Here is a 22,637-nt window from a genome sequence, read left to right as displayed (position 1 = left end):
TGGTTTCTGCCCTGACACACTCTTTCAATTGACAGATCACTACAACTCTGTCACTCCTAGGATTTAGATGGTAACTCATTTGTGCGTATATGTTTGCTTGCTTTAATCTGTAAATAAACACTCCTATTCCTTTTTCTAGTTAATAAATCTTAAAATAGTTGATTACAGGATTGGCTACTGGCATTGTCTTTGGTGTAAGATCCAGACTACCAATTGATCTGGGTAAATGACTGGTCTCTTTGGACTGAAAGAAACCTGAATATTGTGTGATTTTTGATGCAAGTGACCATTTATCATTTAGTCCAGTCTGCCTGCATGGCAAGATAGATTGGAGAGTCTAATGGGACTGTGTCTCCATGGTGCAACTGTTGTAGAAATGCAGGCATTCGCATTTGTTACTGCTTTGGTGAAATCTAATTATAGAACATACCACCACTTTGGGGTGCCTGCCCTGTTTCTGACAATCTGCCCTGGAGTAGGCATTGACGGTCACGAGCCATTCCAGACAGTACAACAGTTTTCTTCTTGTGAGTTCAACCCATCTTCCCCACAACCTTGAATGGTCTTTCAGCTGCAACATTAAAAAAACCAACAAATAATCCCACCACCTGTGACTAACGAGGCAATGATTTTGGCATAGAAATTTTTAATAAATTTCACAGTAGAGATGCGGGGACAAATGACAAGGCATGGAAAAGAGGGTCGGGTTGGGGAGTGAGCCCACCCCACACTTACTCCAGTGTCAGCTCCTCTTCCACAGGGCTGGTCCTAGCTCCCTGCTCCAAGTATCGTGACCTGGCCATGTGGTCACGACGCACTCAGGTCTGGCATGCCCAACCCTCCGTCAGGTCACAACACCCAGAACAGGGAGCTGAGCCCAGCCCTGCAGGACAGGAGCCGTCACTGCAGGGTGAGCTTGTCATGGACTACATTCAAATTCATGATTATCATGAACACTGTGACATCTGTCCCAAAATCGGAGCCTTAGTTATTAAGGACCCCGTGGCGCTTTAAATTGGCCTGGGTGCTGCTCAAACGCTAACCCTGCCGTTTACATTCTGCCTACTTAAATTTCACTGGCTGTTTCCATGGGGTGTTTTCTTCACTGTTATGTAGCGTTAGTGCATGATGGCTGCTACATTGCAGTGGTGGCCTGAGCATTTAGACTCTAAGTGGCTTCAGAAAAAAGCCTGCTTTACTGTATACGCCACTGAGTTACTGACGTGCTCCTGAACACAGCTCCATTCAGTTTCCTACACTGGGTACAAAGGTTTCTATTTTCAGCTACCTATCCCAACTTATCTTACAATCAGTTTTACAAAATTATTTCCCTGCTTTGTATATTGAACGGAATCAAGTTCATGCATTTGTACATAGGCAAATAAAGTGAATATGAACGTAGTACCTATTTTATATTATCTTGCAGTTTACACGTATCAAAACACTCAAGTGACTCTGTAGGTTGATTTGTAAGGTAACGGTATAACTGTCGGTGTCCTGGGCTAGGAGGCAATGAATTCACTTTTCCATGCTGCCTTATTTCTCTACACGACTGTCGTACACAGGAGCCTTAGGCATGGACCAGGACCCCATCGTACTAGGTGCTGTACAAACAGAACAAAAAACAGTTTCTGCCACCCAAAAAGATTAGCCTATATATAAGACAAAAGACAAAGGGTGGATTCAGACAGACAGGAGTACAAGGACAATCACACCAGCATGTGGGCTAATAATAAATGTTGAGATTACACTGCCATTCTGCTGCACTCTGATAATTCCCCATTTAGTTGGGACATGATTAGAACACTGTTCCTTTCAATTAATTTCATGTGGAAGTTAGATGAGCCCATGATTCTTAACATTCATACCATGACAGAATACGATCAAGGGTGCAAATAACATCACGATGCAACATTCTTGTCTACAGTAAGCACTTCCAAAAGGCTGTCCCACTTTTGACCCTGATCCTACAAATGCTTACAACTGGGCAGAAAGCTTACTACTGCAAATAGTCCCTTTGGCTTCAATGGGCCCACTCGCAGTACGCAAGCACCACACCTGGCAACAAGCATTTGCAAGATCACATCTGTGGTATGTGAATACTGAACAAGAATTAAAACAACAGTAGGAGCTGCACAGGTGCAGTCAGATCTCCATCCCATTTGAGATGTAGTAGGAGGCCCTGATTTTAAGCAAGATGTCATTACTCTATCCAGCTCCAGGTTTAATCATGGGCTGTTATTTTCGAGCAGGCTAATTTTCTTCCACTCTGGGAAATGTTAGGGTGAAAAGGGACATTTTATGGCCTGTTGGGTGGCTAGAGTAGCATGCTGATCTCTTTTGGAGAGTGTTCCAGAGTCTCAGTCCAACTGAAGGCTCTGTTACCTGGTCTCTGGAGCAGCTGGCTGCAGAACATTGAGACCCAAACCTATTTCATGTTTGGATCTAGTTCAGGGGTGGGCAAACTTTTTGGCCCGAGGGCCACATCGGTGTTACGAACTGGTATGGAGGGCCAGGTATGGAAGGCTGTGCCCCCAAAACAGCCTGGCCCCCGCCCCCATCCGCACCCTCCCACTTCCCACCCCCTGACTGTCCCCCTTGGAGCCCCCAACCCATCCAATCCTCCCACCCCCGCTCCTTGTCCCCTGACCGCCCTCTTCCAGGACCCCCGCAACTGCCTGCCTGGGGGGGGGGGGGGAGAGGGAAACCAGTGTGTGAGACAGGAAGAGGAAGAGAAATCTTAAGCCATAGAGATGTTGATGAAGAACCAATGAAACCAGACAGGAGTCTGGATAACTTTAGCACAAAGGAGGAGATGAAAGCCAGGAACCCCATATTGAATCAGTTAAAATTCCCTCCTGATCAATTTATTTCCAAAGAATTAGAGAGTTCGAGGCTAGCAGTGACATTTTCCTGAGGTATAATAAGCAGCTTAACTCTGCAGGGAGGAAACATTTGGCTTTGAATCTGAACATTCAGCAAATGTTATTGCTGAACTTTAATGAATTCACCAGGATTCAGTAAACAGCTTTCAACACCCCATTGGGAGTGTACCAGGTAGAAAGGGCGTAACAAACCAAGCTAAGGGCATGGCCACATTGGAAACTTAAAAACATTGTCGCAGGAGCACTCCCACGGCAGCACTTTGACGTGCGAGTGTGGTTGTGCGGGAGCGCTGGGAGACAGCTCCCCCAGAGCTCCTGGTAATCCACCTCCACCAGGGGATTAGCTCCCAGCGCTCAGAGCCTGTCTACACAAGCACTTTAAAGCGCTCAGACTTGCTGCACTCAGGGGGGTGATTTTGCACACCCCTGAGCCAGCAAGTCAGAGCACTATAAAATGTAAGTGTAGAAAAGCCCTAAGATTGTATTTAACAAACTGCCTCTGGGTTATTTACCTGATGGCTTCTTTCCTCCCACCACCCACAAAAATGAAAGTGGTAAAACCTCGAAGCCCTGGGAAAAAAGAGCAATTTCCCTTCACAATGAAACCCAAAATGAAAATGAAGACATTGTAGGAGACAATGACAATCTACACCAGGGGATGAGATGACTGGGCATAATGGGTGCAGTTAGTTGTTCTTAACCTCTTCTAGCTGCTTCCTGTTTCATAGATTCATAGATATTTAGGCCAGAAGGGACCATTATGATCATCTAGTCTGACCTCCTGCACAATGCAGGCCACAGAATTTCACCCACCACTCCTAAAAAAAGACCTCACACCTATATCTGTGCTATTGAAGTCCTCAAATTGTAGTTTGAAGACCGCAAGGAGCAGAGAATCCTCCAGCAAGTGACCCGTGCCCCATGCTACAGAGGAAGGCGAAAAACCTCCAGGGCCTTCCAATCTGCCCTGGAGGAAAATTCCTTCCCGACCCCAAATATGGCGATCAGCTAAACCCTGAGCATATGGGCAAGATTCATCAGCCAGATACTACAGAAAATTCTTTCCCGGGTAACTTGGATCTTACCCCATCTAAAAACCCATCACAGGCCATTGGGCCTATTTACCATGAATATTTAATTACCAAAACCATGTTATCCCATCATACCATCTTCTCCATAAACTTATCGAGTTTAATCTTAAAGCAAGATAGATCTTTTGCCCCCACTACTTCCCTCGGAAGGCTATTCCAAAACTTCACTCCTCTGATGGTTAGAAACCTTCGTCTAATTTCTAATCTAAATTTCCTAGTGGCCAGTTTATATCCATTTGTTCTTGTGTCCACATTGGTACTGAGTTTAAATAATTCCTCTCCCTCTCTGGTATTTATCCCTCTGATATATTTATAGAGAGCAATCATATCTCCCCTCAACCTTCTTTTAGTTAGGCTAAACAAGCCAAGCTTCCTGAGTCTCCTTTCATAAGACAAGTTTTCCATTCCTCGGATCATCCTAGTAGCCCTTCTCCGTACCTGTTCCAGTTTGAATTCATCCTTCTTAAACATGGGAGACCAGAACTGCACACAGTATTCCAGGTGAGGTCTCACCAGTGCCTTATATAACGGTACTAAAACCTCCTTATCCCTACTGGAAATACCTCTCCTGATGCATCCCAAGACGACATTAGCTTTTTTCACAGCCATATCACATTGGCAGCTCATAGTCATCCTATGATCAACCAATACTCCAAGGTCCTTTTCCTCCTCCGTTACTTCTAGTTGATGCATCCCTAGCTTATAACTAAAATTCTTGTTATTAATCCCTAAATGCATGACCTTACACTTCTCACTATTAAATTTCATCCTATTCCTATTACTCCAGTTTACAAGGTCATCCAGATCCTCCTGTAGGGTATCCCTGTCCTTCTCTAAATTAGCAATACCTCCCAGCTTTGTATCATCTGTTTCAGGGGGGAAAGGATTTTTTTGTTTAAACATCGCTATTTTGCTGTATATCTTTGCAAAAGGTTAGAAGTCCAGGCCTTTGGGAAACAATAGGGAAGCAGAGGAGCAGCTGCCTCCCATACTTAATGTTAAAAGTAGAGTGACCAGATGTCCCAATTTTATAGCGACAGTCCTGATATTCAGGGATTTTTTTTTTTCATATAGGCACCTATTACCGCTGCCCACCCCCATCCCGATTTTTCACACTTGCTACCTGGTCACCCTAGTTAAAGGAGACCTAAAGAGGAAAGAATAAAAGGGCTTATACCTTCTTTTTAGTATCTCTAGGACACTAACACCTAACGGTCCCTACTAAAATTGGGCCCCACTGCCATAGGTACTATACAGACAGACAATCCCTCCCCTGAAGAGCTTACAAGATACAAGACAAAGGGTAGGAGAAAGAAATGTCAGCTGGTAATTAAAGTATGGCGACATTAAGAGTTTGTCTACATGGAGCAGCAATGCATCCTAGAGGGAGTGACACTTCTAAAACACAGTAATATGTTATGCTTTAATTGGTCAAAGTAGACCCTGGTGGTGTGCACAGAAGGTTCCCTAGTGCACAATACTACATTAATGCACACTTGAGAACCTTTAGTCCACACCAGCAGCATCTACACATACTAATTAATGCATGATATGTTAGTGCACTTTAGAAATCACACACCCATAGGGTGCATTACCCCGTCATGTAGACAAGCCCTAAGTGACATGCTCAAGGTCAAACAGGAAGACTAGCAAAGCCAGGAACTGAACCCAAGTTTCCTGAAGTCCAGTTCAGCATTTTAACTACAAGATCATCCTTCCTTTCTAGGCTTCATGATGGATAAAGCTCTGCAACTGCTTATCACAAGTTTTTTTTTTCCCCCAATCACAAAAATATCAGATCAAGCCTAAGTTCCCCACCCTTCTGCCCCCGTTTTGCTTATGGTCTCCCTTGAAAAGCACCCAGCATTATGACGGAAGAGTGCTATCAGCCTTTATAAAAGGGTGGGGTGCTGAATCTCTAACCAAAAGGCTTTTCTTCCAGCTGTTAAGCGTTTTTGTTAATCAGGTGTCAACAAAAACAAACTAAAAATCTCTTGCCCACTTGACCCACTTTCATTTTGTCACTATCCATCATAAACCTATTAATTTGCCAGGCAAAGACAGGGTGAATAAGATGTGGATTTCTAACAGCTTCAAATATATATATAAATATATATATCAATATAAATATAAATACAATTTTTTTTTTTTTAAAATGCCTTCTTTTATCATAAGGTAGCAACCACCTTTAATGCATGAGCCAGTGCCAGGACAGCTCCTCTTCCCGTAAAATTAATGACCCATCTATAAAGGAAACATGCTCCCTCTCTCCCTCTCCTTTGTGATTATTTACTAACCTCGGCTCTGACAGCAGGAGCTGAGCTCTGAAGATCTTTGGGATCAGGGACAAAAAAAGCAGCTTCCCGTTACGAACCCCAGGAAAGAAAACTTGTTCAATTCCTTTTCACACCATAAAGCTGGTTGTTTGATTTAAACATTTAAACAGTCATTTAAAACCTGAACTTTCATGTGCAGTATATTTTGATGGATACCAGTTGTTTCTGAGTTGGTCTGACAGCAAGCAGCCTAAGGGCTTGACTACACTTTTAGCACTGCAGCAGCACAAGCTGCATAGGTGTAGATGTGCCGCTGTAGGTCTTAGCGAAGATGCTACCTGCCCCAATGGGAGACCTTCTCCTGTCAGCATAGATATTCAACCTCCCAAAGAGGCAGTAGCCACGTGGATGGGAGAAGTCCTCCCATTAACATAGCGCTGTCTCCACCGTGGATTTTCCACACCCCTGAGCGACGTAGTTCTACTGCTACCAGGCTGTAGCGTAAACCCAGCCTAACTACTCGCAAGAAGCAATCGACGGAGGGAAGAGCTGGAACCTGAAGAATAGTTACAATCCCAGAGGCAACAGCCTCAGATCCAGTCCAACTGCCACTCTTCTAAGATGTCCAGGGTTAGTTGGAATGAGTTGCGTTAGCTCTGTTAGAGTAAGCTTTCAGAGCACAGTGCAAGTTAGCCACTCACGTGAGCCCCACAGATAAAGCCCCATGCGTAGCATTAACAATTTCTCTTCATTTGCTGCAGAGAGAAAAAGCAGTGAAGAAAGGGAGTCACTTTCTTTTTTAAATGATGTTCAGAGGAGGGCAGAAAGGTTCCCCCTCCACCCACAAAAAAATAAAATAAAGAAGGGGTCTCTGCCTTTCTCTCTCTCTATCTCTCTCACACTCATAGAGATCACATAAGTCTTCACTTCTCTGTATTGCTGGAGAACGCTGTGGACAGCTGGAGAACTAGGGGGATTATGACATCCATCACTAGAAACAAACCTGAGCAACTGAGAGGGGAAGGGATTATTAGCCCAATTCTCAGTTGTTTTTGCTAATACTTCCTCCCTCATACACACACTTGGGAGGAAAAGCTCTGTTAAGAGATTCAAATTCTCCTGCCTCATCAATTAAGAGCTGAGAAAGGTTCCGAGCCAGTTCTCCAGTCCTGGGAAAAAAACCTGATTTTGCTGAAGGGCTATGATGAAACTTAACAGTCCTGCTATTTCAAAATAAAAGGGGGGAAAAAAATGAAATAGCTTTCAGGCCTCCATGGTATAGCACAAAGAAGAATAAACATGGTGGGATGTTTTTCTTCTGCAAGTCGTATTTAAGACCTTTGCCAGGTTTATTATAAAAAACACCCCCGAGCACTGCAAGTTTCACCAGTGCAGACGGTGCACCTGCCCTGGGAGCTGTGCCCCTCGTGGGAGCTGCGCCCCGCCCAGCGCTCTGCCGTGACTCCATAAGCCCCATTGAACGTTGCCTGTGTAGACTAGCCCTAAGACAGTGGTACTCAGCCTAGGTGTGCACACGGATATGGACAGCCAGGGGTTCACGTTCTTTTTTATTCCAGTTGTTGGTGTTGCTGCAGGAATCGGGGGGCCTGATTTCACCAACTGTTGGCAGAACAACACTGCAACAACCGTCTCTCTGCCAGCCCTTCCCTCCCTCTGCTGCCACCAGGATTGACAGATTATTCACTCTTGGGGGGCTCGGTCAGACACTAAAGAGCATTTGAGCATACTGGCTGGTTCATCCTGAGCAGCTTTGTCAGCCTTCGTTTTATTAAGCAGCAGTCACTGCACAGACACATCATCAGGATCAGAGAAAAAGGGAGGTGAGGCTGGTCTTTTCTGTAATGCTGATACAGACTCTGCCTAAAAACAGACCATCTGTTGGCTGAGAATCTTCCAAGGGAGTCCCCTCCCAGATAATCTGGGGCACACCCACAGCAGCTCGAGGCAGTTATGGAACAACCACACCGCATGTTCCTCTTTCCCTGCTCCCCCAGGGCCAAATCACAGTGGGTCAAAATTTATTCCTGGCATAACTCCATTTATTTTAATGGCCAGAAACTAATTATTCCACTAACTCTGTAGCACACGCAGGCTTTGGGCTCAGCCTTGCCTACACTAGAAAGTTGTACTGCTTTAACTTTATTGGTATACTTAAAGCACTACAAGCCCCTTCGTGTGGACATGGTTATATTGGTCAAAAGGTGTACAGCAGTATAGCTACATAGCAGTGACCTTTTTAAGCCACCAGCTGCACGTTTGCCATCATGTCACCTATTATGGTCTCATCCGCCACACCAGGATGTTAGGGAGGAAACATTCTGGCGAGAGGAATGGATCTCTGTTATAAAACCAGTCCCGCGTTGCCGACCCCACAATCTCCCTGCTTCGTTTTGACCTGCCCAGTCTTCAACGGTCCCTGCTGAACAGGTTCTGGACCAGGCATGGTCTCCGTGCACCCTACCACTATCGCTGGGGCCTTCGTGACAGCCCTTTGTGCAGCTGTGGTGTGACACAGACGATGACACACATTGTCGATGAATGCCTCTGACTAGGTTCAGTGGTGGCCTAGAAGAACTGCATCCCACCACTGAAGATGCCATCGCTTGGCTAGACGACTATGCACACGCAAAATAAATAATAGTATGGTGAGGGGAATAAGCTATATTAGTATAAGTCACCTTTATACCAATCTAAGAGTGTCCACACCACAGGTTATACCTGTGTAGTTATTTTAGTAAAATGAAATCATACCATGACGTTACACTCCACATCTTTATGGAAATATGATTATGCTATGGATATCGCATAAGAGATATACTTTATGAAAGATGGCTCATGTAAGGATCATTGGAAAGGTTATGATTTACTGCATGTGATTATCTGAATGTGATTATCCAATTTGTATGCCTGTATCATTTCTGTATCTGAAGCTAGGAATCTTGACCATGTATCTGTATTTCAAATGTGCTACTTTGGATGACACCCACAACTAGCCCTTCAGGTATAACAATGGAAAAGCCAGACTGCGCTGATGTCCCATCAGCAAAGACAATGTACTGTGAAAGAGCTTAGTCTTCCTGTGGATGCTCCAGACAGCCTGCAAGTAATGGCTGCTACAACCCTGCCGAGACATGTGACTGAGTCACCTGGTACTAGACCCCCACCTTGGAATGCCATTGTTTTTCCACTAGAAGACAAAGGGTTCCCGCCATACAGAAAAGCTATATAAGGCAGGGGAGTGACATCATCAGGGTTCTCCTCTACCTCCCCGCCTAAAAAACACTAGGAAACACCTGAAAAGAAGAACTGAACTGAGGGGAGAAGAGTTGAGCCAAGGGTATCTAGCCTGTGAGTAATACCACCTGAAGTTTCAAGCTACAGGCCAGTGCACCTGGCTTTCAAGAATCTCTAATCTGCCTGAAACAACATTTAGGGTGAGAAATTACTATTTGTAGACAATTTCTTTAGTGACTCAAGCTTAGTTTGCATGTTTTGTTTTATTTGCTTAGTAATCTGCTTTTTTCCATTTGCTATCCCTTTAACCACTTAAAATCTGCCTTTTATAGTTAATAAATTTGTTTTGTTTATTATTAAACCCAGTTTGTGCAATTTCTAACTGGGGGGGGGGGTTGGGGAAGGAGGTCAAAAAGCTGTGCTTATCTCTCTTCACATTGAGGAAGAGGACGAATTTTTTTGAGCTTGTGCTGTGCAAATTTTTCTATACAGCGCAAGACAATATATCTTTGGGTCTGCACTGCAAGGGAGGTGCGCACCTGAGTGCTGGGGCAAGTCCCTTAAGCTGAGTTTTCCCAGAGCTGATCTCAGTGTCTGTGTCTTTCTGCAGCTGGGTGTGGCCCTGCCTGTGCGTCTGCTAAAGGAAGCTTAAGAGCCTGGTTCAGCAAGACAGGTTAAAGGGGGTCCATGCTGGCAGAACAGGCAGGCTCACTGGCATCTCAACACATCAGGTGGCACCTTGAAGGGGGGCAACCTGTCACACATACCCTTACCTGTAACAGTTACAGGTACAAAATTTGCGCTATGAGTAAGCCTGGTACTAGGTCTCCTCTATTAGTGACAGCATGGAACCCCAAGGTCCTGCACTGAGCCTTTAACCTGAATGTGGCTTGCGGTTCTGTTTTGCTTTTAGTTTAGGAGGATACCATACTTGTTGCCCATGAAGAAATGATTAAATACATTTGAATACTTTGCCTTCAAGTTCTTACAGATCAGCGTTAAACTAGGGAATGTAAGCAAATACTCTGTTTCCTGGTCCTGCCTTGACACCACTGGATCTCTCAGATATCAAATAAAACCTTTCCCAAGTTGTCCTCTCTGCTAAGTGAGATAGGGTTCTTGAGAGGCCATTATTCAGTACTAGCTAGTGCTGCCACATGATATTTCACATCACCACATTACTGAAGAAACTCATACAAAGGTGAGAATGTTGTAGGTTCCTGGACGGTGGTTGTTTGAAAGGGTAGTGCTCAAGACATCGAGATGTTTAGAAGCTTCAGTAAAGCATGCTGGCATGAGAGGAAACTTGGTAATGGGAAACCCTTTACTGAGAACTTCTGGTGTTTCAAAGGAATCTACTGCTAGCTGAAGGATCCTAACCTGTGCTATACTTTAAAAAGGCTTCTTTTTTTTGGTCCAGTATTAGCTTGAAAGGGTCCCATTAGAGTCTAGCAATAGATTGTTTTTAGTAATGAAGCTTTGCCTGTTTCCAATTTAGAACAGGGCAATTATCTAGCCCTTGCAATGAACATTAATTTCCTCCCCCCTCCATTTTCGCTCTTAAATTACTTCTTCTCTACAGGTTATTGCTTGAGTACCCCTTCCCTTCTTTAGGCTGCAGAGTAGACAGATTCTTGACTGAGTTTTGTCTGTTTCAGTAAGACAGTCTTCCCTATTCTCTGGACTGAGGACTCTGTGGATAGTAGCAGCTGTCTGTTAGCTATGGCAAAGATTAAACAAAAAAATCACCGCACACTGAAGGTAGTCTTATTTGCACACAGGCAGCTAGAAAGCCCAACAGACTATCCAGCAAAGGAATTAAATTAACAGGTAAATACATCCAATCCATATTTATTAACGTACTTCCACAACTCAACTGACTAAGAAAGCACTAGATTATGCATAATCTATCTTTGTAAAATGATGTGTCCCTTAGTATTTTTAAGGTGTCACAGTACCTAGGCATCCAGTGTTTTGGGATACACCTAAAGAATGGACAGCACTGTCAAAAACACTGCACTGTAGATCCATCTTGACATTTCCATACAGATAGGTATTTACCACACAGTGATCCATGCCTTTGTCATCTCTAGAATGAACTGCAGTGCACTCTACATGGGGCAACACCTTAAAATACACTCCTAAGCTGAAGCCGGTGCCGATTTCAACAACTGGCTTGTTAAACTGAGAATCTGGCTGTTCGAATATGAGAGCAGTACTCAGTGAACTGCACGTTGGCTGTCTAATGTCTTCCAAAGTGGAATTTAAGGTGTTGGGTCTGACATATTGGCCTCGCAACAGCCTGAGACCCTCCTGCCTGAGCAAGGCTGCACCTCTGTCTGTGCCATTCTGAGATCAGCCCTGGCACTTGTGCTGGAGCCACTTTGCTATACAAGAAAGGGAGCTGCTAGCAGGATGTTTTCTGTGTCTCTGGAATTCACTCTCCTCTGTCTGAAATAGCCTGAATCTACCGACCTCCCAGATTCACCACAGAGCTCACCTGTTTGAGCAGGCATTGTGGGAGAGAGCAGAGGAGGAACGTGAAGGGTGGGAGATGCGTTAGGATATGTGATGACTGGTGGTGGGTTTGTGTTTTTCTGCAGTGGTATGGAACGCAGTGGAGTGGCTGAAATGTTCCTGGGGCCTCAGTTTCGGTGATGTGATTTTGGTACTATAATTTTTAGTTAGCTGATAGGATGCACCTGGAGTCCGTATCCAAATAAATAACCATATTCCATAATTCAAGTGGAACTTTTTGCTTCTGGTCAGATTCTGATATCAAGATTGTTCAGACCTGCAGAGGCCTCCACTGTTTGCTTGTGGGGGTGTTAGGCTGCCCAAGTTCAGGTTCTTCTCCCAGAGCACCTGGCTCAGGCTCACCGGGCTCAGGGTTAAAAATTCCAGTGTAGATGGGTCTCAGAGCCCAGGTTGCAGCCCAAGACCGAACTTCTACAATACAATTTTTAGCCCTCTCGCCTGAGTCAGCTGACCTGGCTGAGACTCTGTGCCATGGGTTTTATATGGCAGGGCAGACATACCCTTAGACTGCTTGGTTAGGCTTGAAGAGAGCAAAAGTTAATTATACAATTATCAGATTGATGGCTATCTCCAGCACTCAGCCGTTTATTCCCAAGGAAACTTGAATTACCCTATACGACCCTGTCCAGCCCTAGAAATAGTTCAAGGAAATTTTATTTTGCTGTAGGAAGTTAAAAGCAGCCTGGCATTGAGCTAGGTAAACAACTAACTTATTATCCCTGATTGTGATAGCAAGAGCCCACTTCCTCCTGCCAGCCACAAACTGTTCCATGCAGTGGGATCAGTCAGATTGTGTGTAAAAAGCCAGTAGACACCTCACGACCAGAAAGGGCAACAGGGAATGGAAGCCGGTGGGTAGGGGGACTGTCAACAGCTGGCCACATAAGCTGACAATGAAATCTCACAACCAGGGTATTTACAACATGTTAACAAGTTCACAAGTCTCAAGCAGCTTAGTTGGATGCTAACTCAAAGGTGAGTTTTGCCCTGTTAAAAATAAATTCCAAGGTATATTAGGCAAGGGATGAGCGCCTTCATAGGAAGGTGATGAACAAAGAAAGGTAGAAAAATAATGTATACAGTAGGAGAGATTTAGAGGTGAAGTTACTTGTGGAGGATAGAGAAGTCTTCCAAAGCTACTTAAACTCAAACGGTTTATGCTACAAGGTTTTTTATTAGTTATTATAAAAGCAGTCAGTCAGCATGACTGATTGATTTAGTTTAGCATTACTAATCTTATTGCAAAGAGAAGGTTGGCCTTTCCACTGGCAGTTTCCCTAACAAACGGTTCCATTCGCTATACTACAGAGATCACTCAAGACAACAGGCTGCAGGGTGTCAGTGAAGTGATGAGAACAAGAGAGCATTAAAAAAGTGCATACTGTATAATAACTGCCATGGGACTGGAGCAAAAATGATAGACTGCTTTTTACAATCAGCTTAAGCAAGTGGATTTTACTTTTGATTTAGAAAAACTTTAGAGTTGATTTCATTCCAAGACATCACATTCCCACACTGGAATAGTATTATTCAGTTTCATGGTTCTCTAAGGCCAGCATCTGAACTGCTCTCAGATATCCACTGAGTCCAGCAGAAGGAATCTGTGCAACTTCTAAACTCACAATATAAATTCATGAGACCATTCAGCCCTCTGGGCCAGGCGATCTCAGCAACTTTAATCTAAAAAGCAATGCAAATGTTGTACTATCAGTGAAAGGAAATTACTGTGGATGAGGGAACAAGCAGTTCAAAGCTCTGCTTCGGAAAACAGAGCTGAGCTTTGGGTTGCATTTCCCTGCAATTTTATATTTAATATCATGCTGCATGACAGTGTCACTGTTCCAACATGCATATACGGGCAATACTGGATGTACAGGTTTCCCCATGTATAGCATATGGGATCTTTCCAAATCTCTGCCATTGGAAGCTTCTATTGGAATTGCTAGGGTGGAATGGGAGCGAAGTCAAAGATTCTTTATGTTCCTGTACGTCATCTGGCTTATCGTTTCCGCACCCCCTCACTGTTTAGCACTTAATGTGGCTCCTTCTCAAGTCTATGGGAGCAAAATGTCAGCTCTTTGGCACTGGGATAATGTCTTATCTGTCTGGAAGAACCATGAACCCTTGTGGTTCATTATAAATAATTCCATTTATTCTATTACAAGAGCTCTATGCTTTTCAGTCACTGAAATAAAGGAATGAGAGCTCAATCTCTCATTAGGAGAGGGCCAGTTTGGACCCACATTTGCTCTAACTGCTGTTAACCCAAGAAGTTATTGTAAATTGTTGACATCAGAAGTCATTAAACTGAGGTCACAGTTTGTATCAAGAACACATTTGTGTTTGTGTCAAGAACCTAATCGGGACTCATGTTAAGTTTCATGTTCTATTATAATTTTGCCCTGTTGAAACATTTGGGCCCCATCCAGTTGCGAGGTACAAAAAGATACAATACCATCTTTGCTTATGATAGAGATGCAGTAATAATTACTTAGGACAAAATACAGCATGAGCTAATGGTACAGTGGAGCAGCTGGCTACTGCGTCTCCATGAAGAAGCTGGAGTCAGATTCAGACTTGCTGGCACAGATGTGAAGGGTCTACCCACACAATCCAGTGTGACCAACAGATTGAAGCTGGATCCTATTCAGGTTTTTATAGGGCCTCATTACTGTTGTTTAATTTTATTTAATTTAAGTTAACCAAGTGACCCCCCCTTGTATTATGCCCCAAGTTTCCTTTAACTTGACCATTTAATTTGCTAACCCTTTTCTAGCCAAACTGTTATTTTAAAATATACCCTTTTTTCTCATCTGGATTTTTATTTACATGTAAAGGCCTATATTTTCATACTTATAATTGTGGGTGACCACCTTTAACCCTAGAAAGAGCCCAGATTATCCAATGGTACTGAGCACCTACCCTTTGAAAATCAGGCCCCATTAAGGTGTCTCAAATTGGGCATCAAAATAACTAGTCACTTTTGTACATGTAGGCAAAAGTATATTGCATCAGCTCTTTCCCCCTTCAACTTTAGATTCATGATAAGAGTTCATTTAAAACTGTATCGATGGGTTAATTAATTTCAATTTACAAGTACAGATGTGAAGTCTAATCCAGGGTACTCAACCTTTCCCTTCTGAGGCCCCACCAACAGGCTATAAAAACTCTAGGGCCCCACAGGGTGCCAGGGCTGGGGCCTTCGGGATTCTGCCCCAGACCCCAGCCAATCTACTGCTGGCCCTGCTTCGTGGATCCCCTGAAATCATCTCACGGACCCCTGGTTGAAAACCGCTGCTCTAAACCAAACACTGCAGTCTTTACACAGGCAAAACTTCCATTTAGGTCAGTAATAATTTTGCATTAATAAGCATTAAGAGCTGAAGGACCTGGTTCAATCCTTCTAGAATAGAGGACACTTTATCCAATATGCTACCAACCACTTAGGACTGACTTTTTAAGTTAGTGGGATTATTATGGCCACTGGAGGGCTCCCATATTTTTCCCTACTAAGGTTACCGAGTGATAGAGAATGACTAAAAGAACATTGAATTGAACACAGAAGGGCTATAAAATCTAAACAAAGTGTGTCCCTGTCCCTTTCATACTCAGATTGGCATCAATGTCAAGTCTGAAAAATCTGTTTTGTTTCTTCAATAAAATTGAGTATTTGTATGCATCTTCACTACTGATTGCTCTATAACTACAGCTCCTCTTAAAAATCATGTTGAATGTGGGATCATGTGACTCTGTTCTGATGCTTGGTAATGTCAAGGTCATCATTGTCCCACAGTCCCCCATCTATTTAGATCCTGCACAGATGGTCACAATAATGTTTGCTCTTTACCAGGATTCAAGTCCCTACTATGAGTCTCTACGAAGACTATAAAAATATACATTCTGCACGTTTCTATCGAATGAGATCACTCGAGTGAACAGTTGTGTAATTTTGTGTTTCTTCCACTGCAGAAGTAGAAAAATATATCATTTTTAGACTACCAAGTCTAGACATGTAGGAAGCGAGACTGGTGCTGGGAATCAACTATGTTCACAAATTAACTATAAAAATACTTTATCTTGGCATTCACTGTTAGGTCATAAGCAAGGGTGTTGCCTGACCTCTGCTCATTAAAGTTGAGATCTGTGGACTACATGCCTGCCCACCTCTTCACAGGCATTGTGCCAACTCATCCTACCAGTGCCTGGGAAATGCTGAAAAATTAAAACGTAAATGCTGTTATATTTTAAATTTTTTTTTTAAATATAGCTTTGTCTATTTCTAAACACTTTTCATCTGAAGATCTCAAAGCACTTTAGAAACATTAATGAAGCTTTCCAGGAGATCACAGAATCATAGAAATGTAGGGCAGGAAGGGACCTCAAGAGGTCGTCTAGGTAGACTTGGTCCTGCCTCAGCACAGGAGGCTGGACTAGACTATAGATGTACAAATACTGACAGACTGGGAAACGGAAGCACAGAGGGGTTAAATGACTTGTCCAAGTTCTCAATAATTCAGAAGCATAGCTAAACTATAGAAGCCAGGAGTCCTGGCTGCCAGTCTTGTCCCCAAACTATTAGACACTCTGCCCCGTGTTAAGTAATGTTATGTTGATACCAACTAGAATTACACACAAGCAGGAAGAATAGGACAGACATGTCAACAGTCTGGACTTCCTGCTCAGAAGCAGCTCCAAAATGACAGCTGCCAGTGAGAACACCCACCACCATTCACACAGACAGAGATAGTGATGTGGTAACAGGTTTTTCCTTTTTTCATTTGAAAATTTAGTTAGAATACATACATTTCTTTTAGTAAATATTTGGATAAAGTATAACAGTAATGACACAAAGCATCCAAATGTGCTTTACACACCACATACACACACCACCAATGAAATGCAACCATTTTTGAGTTAGAGAACAGGAAAACAGAAGCGGGAGTGAAAAGGAGCAGCAGAGGGTATTTTTGCAAAGACACCTGGGAAAATTCCTACTTGTATGAAAAAAGTTATGGGATGCTTAAGGTCCCCAACAGAGCACACAGGACCTTGGGTTTTTGAATTCTTACCCAAAGGTACGCCCACATCCTCACAGAGTATGATCATCAGTGCAGTTTTGGTTTCATGCTTCCCTCCTACTCCATCTACAGTCTAGAAGCTAAGTAAATGTGTTTTGATTCACACTGTGATTTTTAGATGACCTCTTAAAATAACTAGGTTTTTCCATTGCTGTTCTGCACAGAGTTTATTTTAAGTCCCGTATTTTGGCATATTGGTGATGTTCACAAAATAGCCTCAGTTAGCAGCCAAATGGGTTCAGACAATCAAATCAGTATCAGGATACATAGTATGCAGGTAAATCCTAGGCAAATAAAAATATCCCCCACATTCATCTGTCAAGGAAACTGGCCTAGAAATCAAGGGGCCTCCTAAGTTGTGCATGGAAAGGCTCACAAGCAAAGGTGGCCTTTTTTTTTTTGGCGCTTGCACAAATGGGGACAAGTGCCAAATTTGCAGGCAGAATTTAGGAGGCCCTCAAAGTTTGGCCCCATATGTCACAACAGTCAGCACTTTTACTGAGCCAACACATTATTAAACTTTAAAAGGAAGAATAAAATAAAGCATTTTTCAGGGGTTTCCGGTTTCTTTATAAACCTTTGGAAAAAATGACTAGCTCAAAGGGAAGGACATCACAATCTCTCCCCCTATAGTACTACAAGTGGGTTTTTTTTTGTTTTTTTTTATTAATCTCCTCACCTTGTCACTGTTTCTGTATTTGCCCCATTTCTTCAGCATCTTCAGCCATTTGTCCACTCGTTCAATCTCCTGCAGCTTTTGCTAAGAGAGTCAGTTCATATCAAAACAAACATTACAGAAATGCTTCTTGTGAAAGCACAAAACAACTCCTCATCCTCATTCAGTTTAACCTTATGATAATGACATTTCACATTCAGCCCTCCCACCCTACCCTTTTGTATCTGCGGTAGAGGGTATAACGGAGGGAAAAGTACTTACAGGGGTAGACAATTTCTACACGCAGTAGTGGAGGCGAGGAGGGGGAAGCAACCACGATACACAGACAATTCTTTCAACAGGAGAACTTCCTTGACAGGTAACAGATACTTAGGAATTCATCCAGCCACAAATTACCCTGGGTTCTGTCTGTCTGGTAGTATACAGATACTACAGGGGATTTAAGCCCGGATCTCAAAACTAGACATTCATGTTACCACAACCCAGAGCCAAATCAGCTCCCTTGAGGTCAAATGGCCGCAACTTTACCAGCTGAGCTCAGTCATCCCTTATTATTCACAACCCAAGCAAGCATGTTACAGGGATTTTTGTTTTGAGGTGAACTCTAGTTTATTTCCAGTGGCAGTGTAGTTGAGAAGAGGACACCACTTAGAACCTTTAAGCTCTGTGATCTCAAAATAAAAAGTGTATTTTATTATAGTTTTAATCTAATTTTTTTTATTTGGGGCTTTTGAACTTGTAGAAAAATATCCTCTAACTGCATAGGTTTCCTGCAGTGAGCTGAAGCAATCTAGCCCCTCCTAAAGTGACTGAATGGGATCTAGCATCTAGTCTCAGCTGAATCAGATGTTTAGAAATATTGCATGAGTCGAGCTCTCCTAAATTTCATTAATGTTCCTAAATGTGGGTTCCCAATACTTCCTTGTAGAAGCTGATCCTGACCCTCCCCCACTGCAGCACTCATTTCATCTACACAGAGTAACTAGCCATGCCTAGAGATATGCAAATAACACAATTAGCCAGGTGGTTTAGCACTCATCACAGGAGGAACAGAAACACTGAAAAACTTAAAGGAGACATGAATGGGGAGCAGGATACTCAAAGACACTTCCATTTTTCATCCAGTGAGGATCAAGCATTTAGGCTGAGATTTTCAGAGTCACTAAGGCATCTGGATGCCCATCTGACTTTAAGCTGCAGCCTGTTGATCTCTTCCACCATGCTCAGAGAGAGCAAGAGGCACATGAGATGAGACCACTCTCCCAGCAGGGGCTGACTATCAACCTCTTTCCTGCCTATAAGTCTTAAATAAAGTTTTATGATTTCACTGGAGCAAGAAAAATAAATTATCCGAAGTCTGGAACAATGAAATAAAAAGCACTAATAATAACGAAACTGAAAGGGATAGGAAACAAGATTTGAAAGAAAAAAATGGAACCATTAACTGGAAGGTCTGATCAGGCCTGTTGTGAATAGATCACTTCCATTTTATGCTCTCACACTCTGCTTCTCATGAAGATCTGTGCTGCACCTTCATGGCATTTTCCTACCTTCCACTCTCCACATCAGAACTGCTGCACAGGACTAAAGAAACTCCCCAGCTTCCCCCTCTCCCTACTCCAAGCTCAGCTGCAGTACTGAGAGTTCTGCTGCTTTCTCAGGTGCCTTCTGGTCTCTCCAACCGAGCTCACATCTTTACCACAGCATTATGAAACGACTCCTCACTGAGCACTGACTTCCTGTAACTTTGTGCTAAGGTGTCGCTCCATCAACTCCAGAGCATCAGTTTAGGAGATGCTGGTTTTTATATTTTTGGAGAAAATCTGATTAGTTGGCCATGCTGCAAAGTCTGTATTTGCTGTTTAAAAAGCAGACCTAAGCACCTTTCCATTTAGCACCATGTTTTGCAAGGTATGAGCCACATAGGTAGTAAAGCTGACAGCTCTTACCTTCTCTTCCACTGCACTGCGGGTTGGCAGCTCATGCTCACTGAAAGATTAAGGATTTGATTGAATCAACAAGCAACAGGGGTATGGAAAACAATATACTGTACAATGCAAACAAGCAGTCTTCAATTGACCACACCTGAGGGACCAAATTAAAATTAGTTGCCTTATAGAGACGGTCTAAATCAGAGGACAATCAATCACTCAAAGCTTAGAGTTTTAAAGAGACTGCTTAGTACAGCTGATCAGCAATTTTCTGTCAATGGTTTTTCAACAGAAAAACAGTTTCACAGGAAACATTTGATTTTGTAAAAATTTTGATTTTCTGTTAGGAAAATTGAAACAAAGTATTTAGTTTCAGGTCAGGTCGACAATTCAAAGGTTTTGGTTGTCAAACCAAATTGAAACTTTTCATTTCAAGCCAGTTTGACATTGCACTACATCTGCCTGAGCTGTCATGGTGCCTCATGGGAGTTGTAGTTCAGGTGCCTCGTGCTCCCATTCTCTTCTACGAGGCGGGCTCCCTGGTTGGACTACGTCTCTCATGATGCTCTGCTCTCTCCTCTGGTGGAACTGCTGCAGTGCATCATGGGCATCCCATGACCACATCCTGGGAGATTCAGTCCAACTGGGGATTCTGGCCCATAAAGAACTGGGACATGAGGCTTCTGAACTAAAGCTCCCATGATGCACTGCACCAGCTTAGACAGATGCAGCACTACGTTAAAATAGCCTGAATGTTTCGACTTGGTTTAATAAGCCAAAATGTTTCAAGCTGGGAATGTTTAAAAGTTTACTACTGATCAAAAATGTCTAAATAAGACATTTCAACATCAGAAGGTTTCCACACGCTTGGATGCAGAAGGAGAAGATACACTGCCATTCCTTTCTAGACATTTGGGATTGATCAAATAAGGCCATACAGCAGCCTGCACTGAGGTTGCTGGAGCTGTTACAGGACATCCTTCTGCACGGAGTATGACTGTATAATGTCCATTTCATTGAAGGGTGACTGGGAGGAGAAACGAGTAACTTACTGCAGAAATCCAAATCTGTCTGTGACTTTATACAGGGTGAAGTCAGCATCTTCCCATGGGTCAATATGAGCTCCTTCCTGCCTTCCCTGCAAAGCAAAAGGAGACACAAGAGTCATGACTGTAGGGAACACAAGTGTGAGGCCATCAGCATGTGCGCATGTTTGTCTTGCGCACTCGGAAGCTGGTACTGGACTGACAGTCCTAGTGATTAAAATCCACTCAGTCTACAGATTTGATGAGACACAGGCCTCACCCATGCAGACTTCCCTCCATACTGTCCCGCTGCTGTGTGTCAACCCTGAACTGGGAGGACCATCTTTGGGGCGGTATGGGGCTTATTCCATTCCTGTCTGTAAGGTGATACAGAAGGCCAGAGTAATATATTAGTTTTAATTCAGTCTTCAAGCCCATTCACCCTCTGTTCTGAGACTGTCACTTTCCTGATCACAGGATTTGTGGTGTGTGCCAAATGATGAGGTCTGAATGAGAAAACCCTGGGAGTACAGAGTGAAAAAAATGGGCTGGTGATGAAAGCTTTCCACTTTGCTTCCATATCCTGAGTAATTGCCATAGGCCAACTCTTTTGACCTTGTTCAGGTAGAATAGGCAGAACCTGCATTTGTATACCTGACGGAGGCTCCTGAGCCTATCTGCCGAACACCCATCATAGATTACTAAATACACACGGTCACGTCACCTGTACCCTTAAAAAGGTCTGCAGGCAGAAAAAAAGTTTGTGTTTGTGTAGTCTGTTACTGGCATGAAGACATCACGTTCTGTATGACACGTTCCTGCTTTCCCCAGACAGCTTAACTATCAGGAGTCCCATGCCTAGTGAGCAGATTAATGGAGGAAAAATGAGATCGGTACCTTTTCATACTTGGCGAGGATCTCTGCTCTTTCCTGTGCTATTAAGGTCTCTAGATCTTTCTTCATGTCAGAAGCTGTAAGGTAAAAGGAGAAAAGAGAAAAGGAGCTAATAAGCAAATATGTATGCAGCCCGGGGAATATTTTGGGAAAGCGCTAATAGAAAAAGCTGCGCTGACAACTTCAACTTCCAGCTTTATCCAAGGGCTAAAATTAGACTGAGAATGAAAAGCTGAAAGTACAAAGGGTGTGTGTGGTACTCACACATACAGAGTATATCTGCCAATTCTACTGTCTTTGCCTGCGCAAACAGTTCTATTTAAGTAAGTGAAAGTTTTGTCTACATGAAGGACTGCAGGAGCAGATACTGTATATTTGTTCATTATGTGCACATGCCTGTCCTAAAATCAAGTTTTTAGTGGGGATACTTTAAAATTATTAAGCAGTCCTGCTACAGCACAGCTCTTACATTATACCAAACTGCATGCCAGCTGGATCGCTAAATGGCTGAGCATTTATTCTGATAAAAACGAAATGCCAAATTCTTCCCTCAGATATGTACACAGAACTCATGGAGAGCGCCACATATATATCTGAAGGCAGATTGTAGGTCAAAGAAAAATCAGAAAAAAACTTTACTTATTAAAGTACACATATGTAATAAAAATGGGTCAACATATGCAACAGATCTGTAAACAAAACAGGATGCAACAAGTCAGTAACCGTACCATGAACTACTGTATTGGACACCCATCTTTCCATATAAAATGATTAAATAGTTCAGCCGGAGTAACAGAACATGGTCATGCTTTGCCACACATGTATGTACATACTAGCAAGACAACTTCCAATTTCACATACATCATTTCAATTTTTAACCCCCTGCCCCATACAAACCCTCGCTGATGGAAATGGCCTTCCAATCAAACCACAGCATATTCCCAAACTAGCACTGGCAGTCTCCTAGATACCTGTACATGCTGGATCA

The 22,637-nt window shown here is 43.1% G+C and overlaps 1 protein-coding gene across 2 annotated transcripts in view; it reads right to left on the bottom strand.

The window, feature by feature from the left end:
• LOC140912546 (uncharacterized) overlaps nt 1-22,637 on the bottom strand; it is a 178,148-nt gene that overhangs the window by 35,276 nt on the left and 120,235 nt on the right. Inside the window, exons 3-6 of one of the 2 annotated variants that reach the window (XM_073347095.2) lie at nt 21,653-21,726; nt 20,783-20,868; nt 19,749-19,788; nt 17,803-17,883 (exon numbers count right to left, since the gene is read on the bottom strand). In XM_073347095.2, coding sequence (XP_073203196.1) covers nt 17,803-17,883; nt 19,749-19,788; nt 20,783-20,868; nt 21,653-21,718 — 273 coding nt within the window. In that variant the 5' untranslated portion in view covers nt 21,719-21,726. Of the gene's footprint in view, nt 1-1,405; nt 1,605-17,802; nt 17,884-19,748; nt 19,789-20,782; nt 20,869-21,652; nt 21,727-22,637 lie in introns of those variants that run through there. The other variant, XM_073347096.2, reaches the window with a different exon arrangement.

Source organism: Lepidochelys kempii, chromosome 6 (genome assembly GCF_965140285.1).
Source record: "Lepidochelys kempii isolate rLepKem1 chromosome 6, rLepKem1.hap1, whole genome shotgun sequence".
NCBI classification, from domain to species: domain Eukaryota; kingdom Metazoa; phylum Chordata; order Testudines; family Cheloniidae; genus Lepidochelys; species Lepidochelys kempii.
The sequence above is the reverse complement of the archived record's forward strand: the minus strand, read 5'-3'. Positions and strand labels throughout refer to the sequence as shown.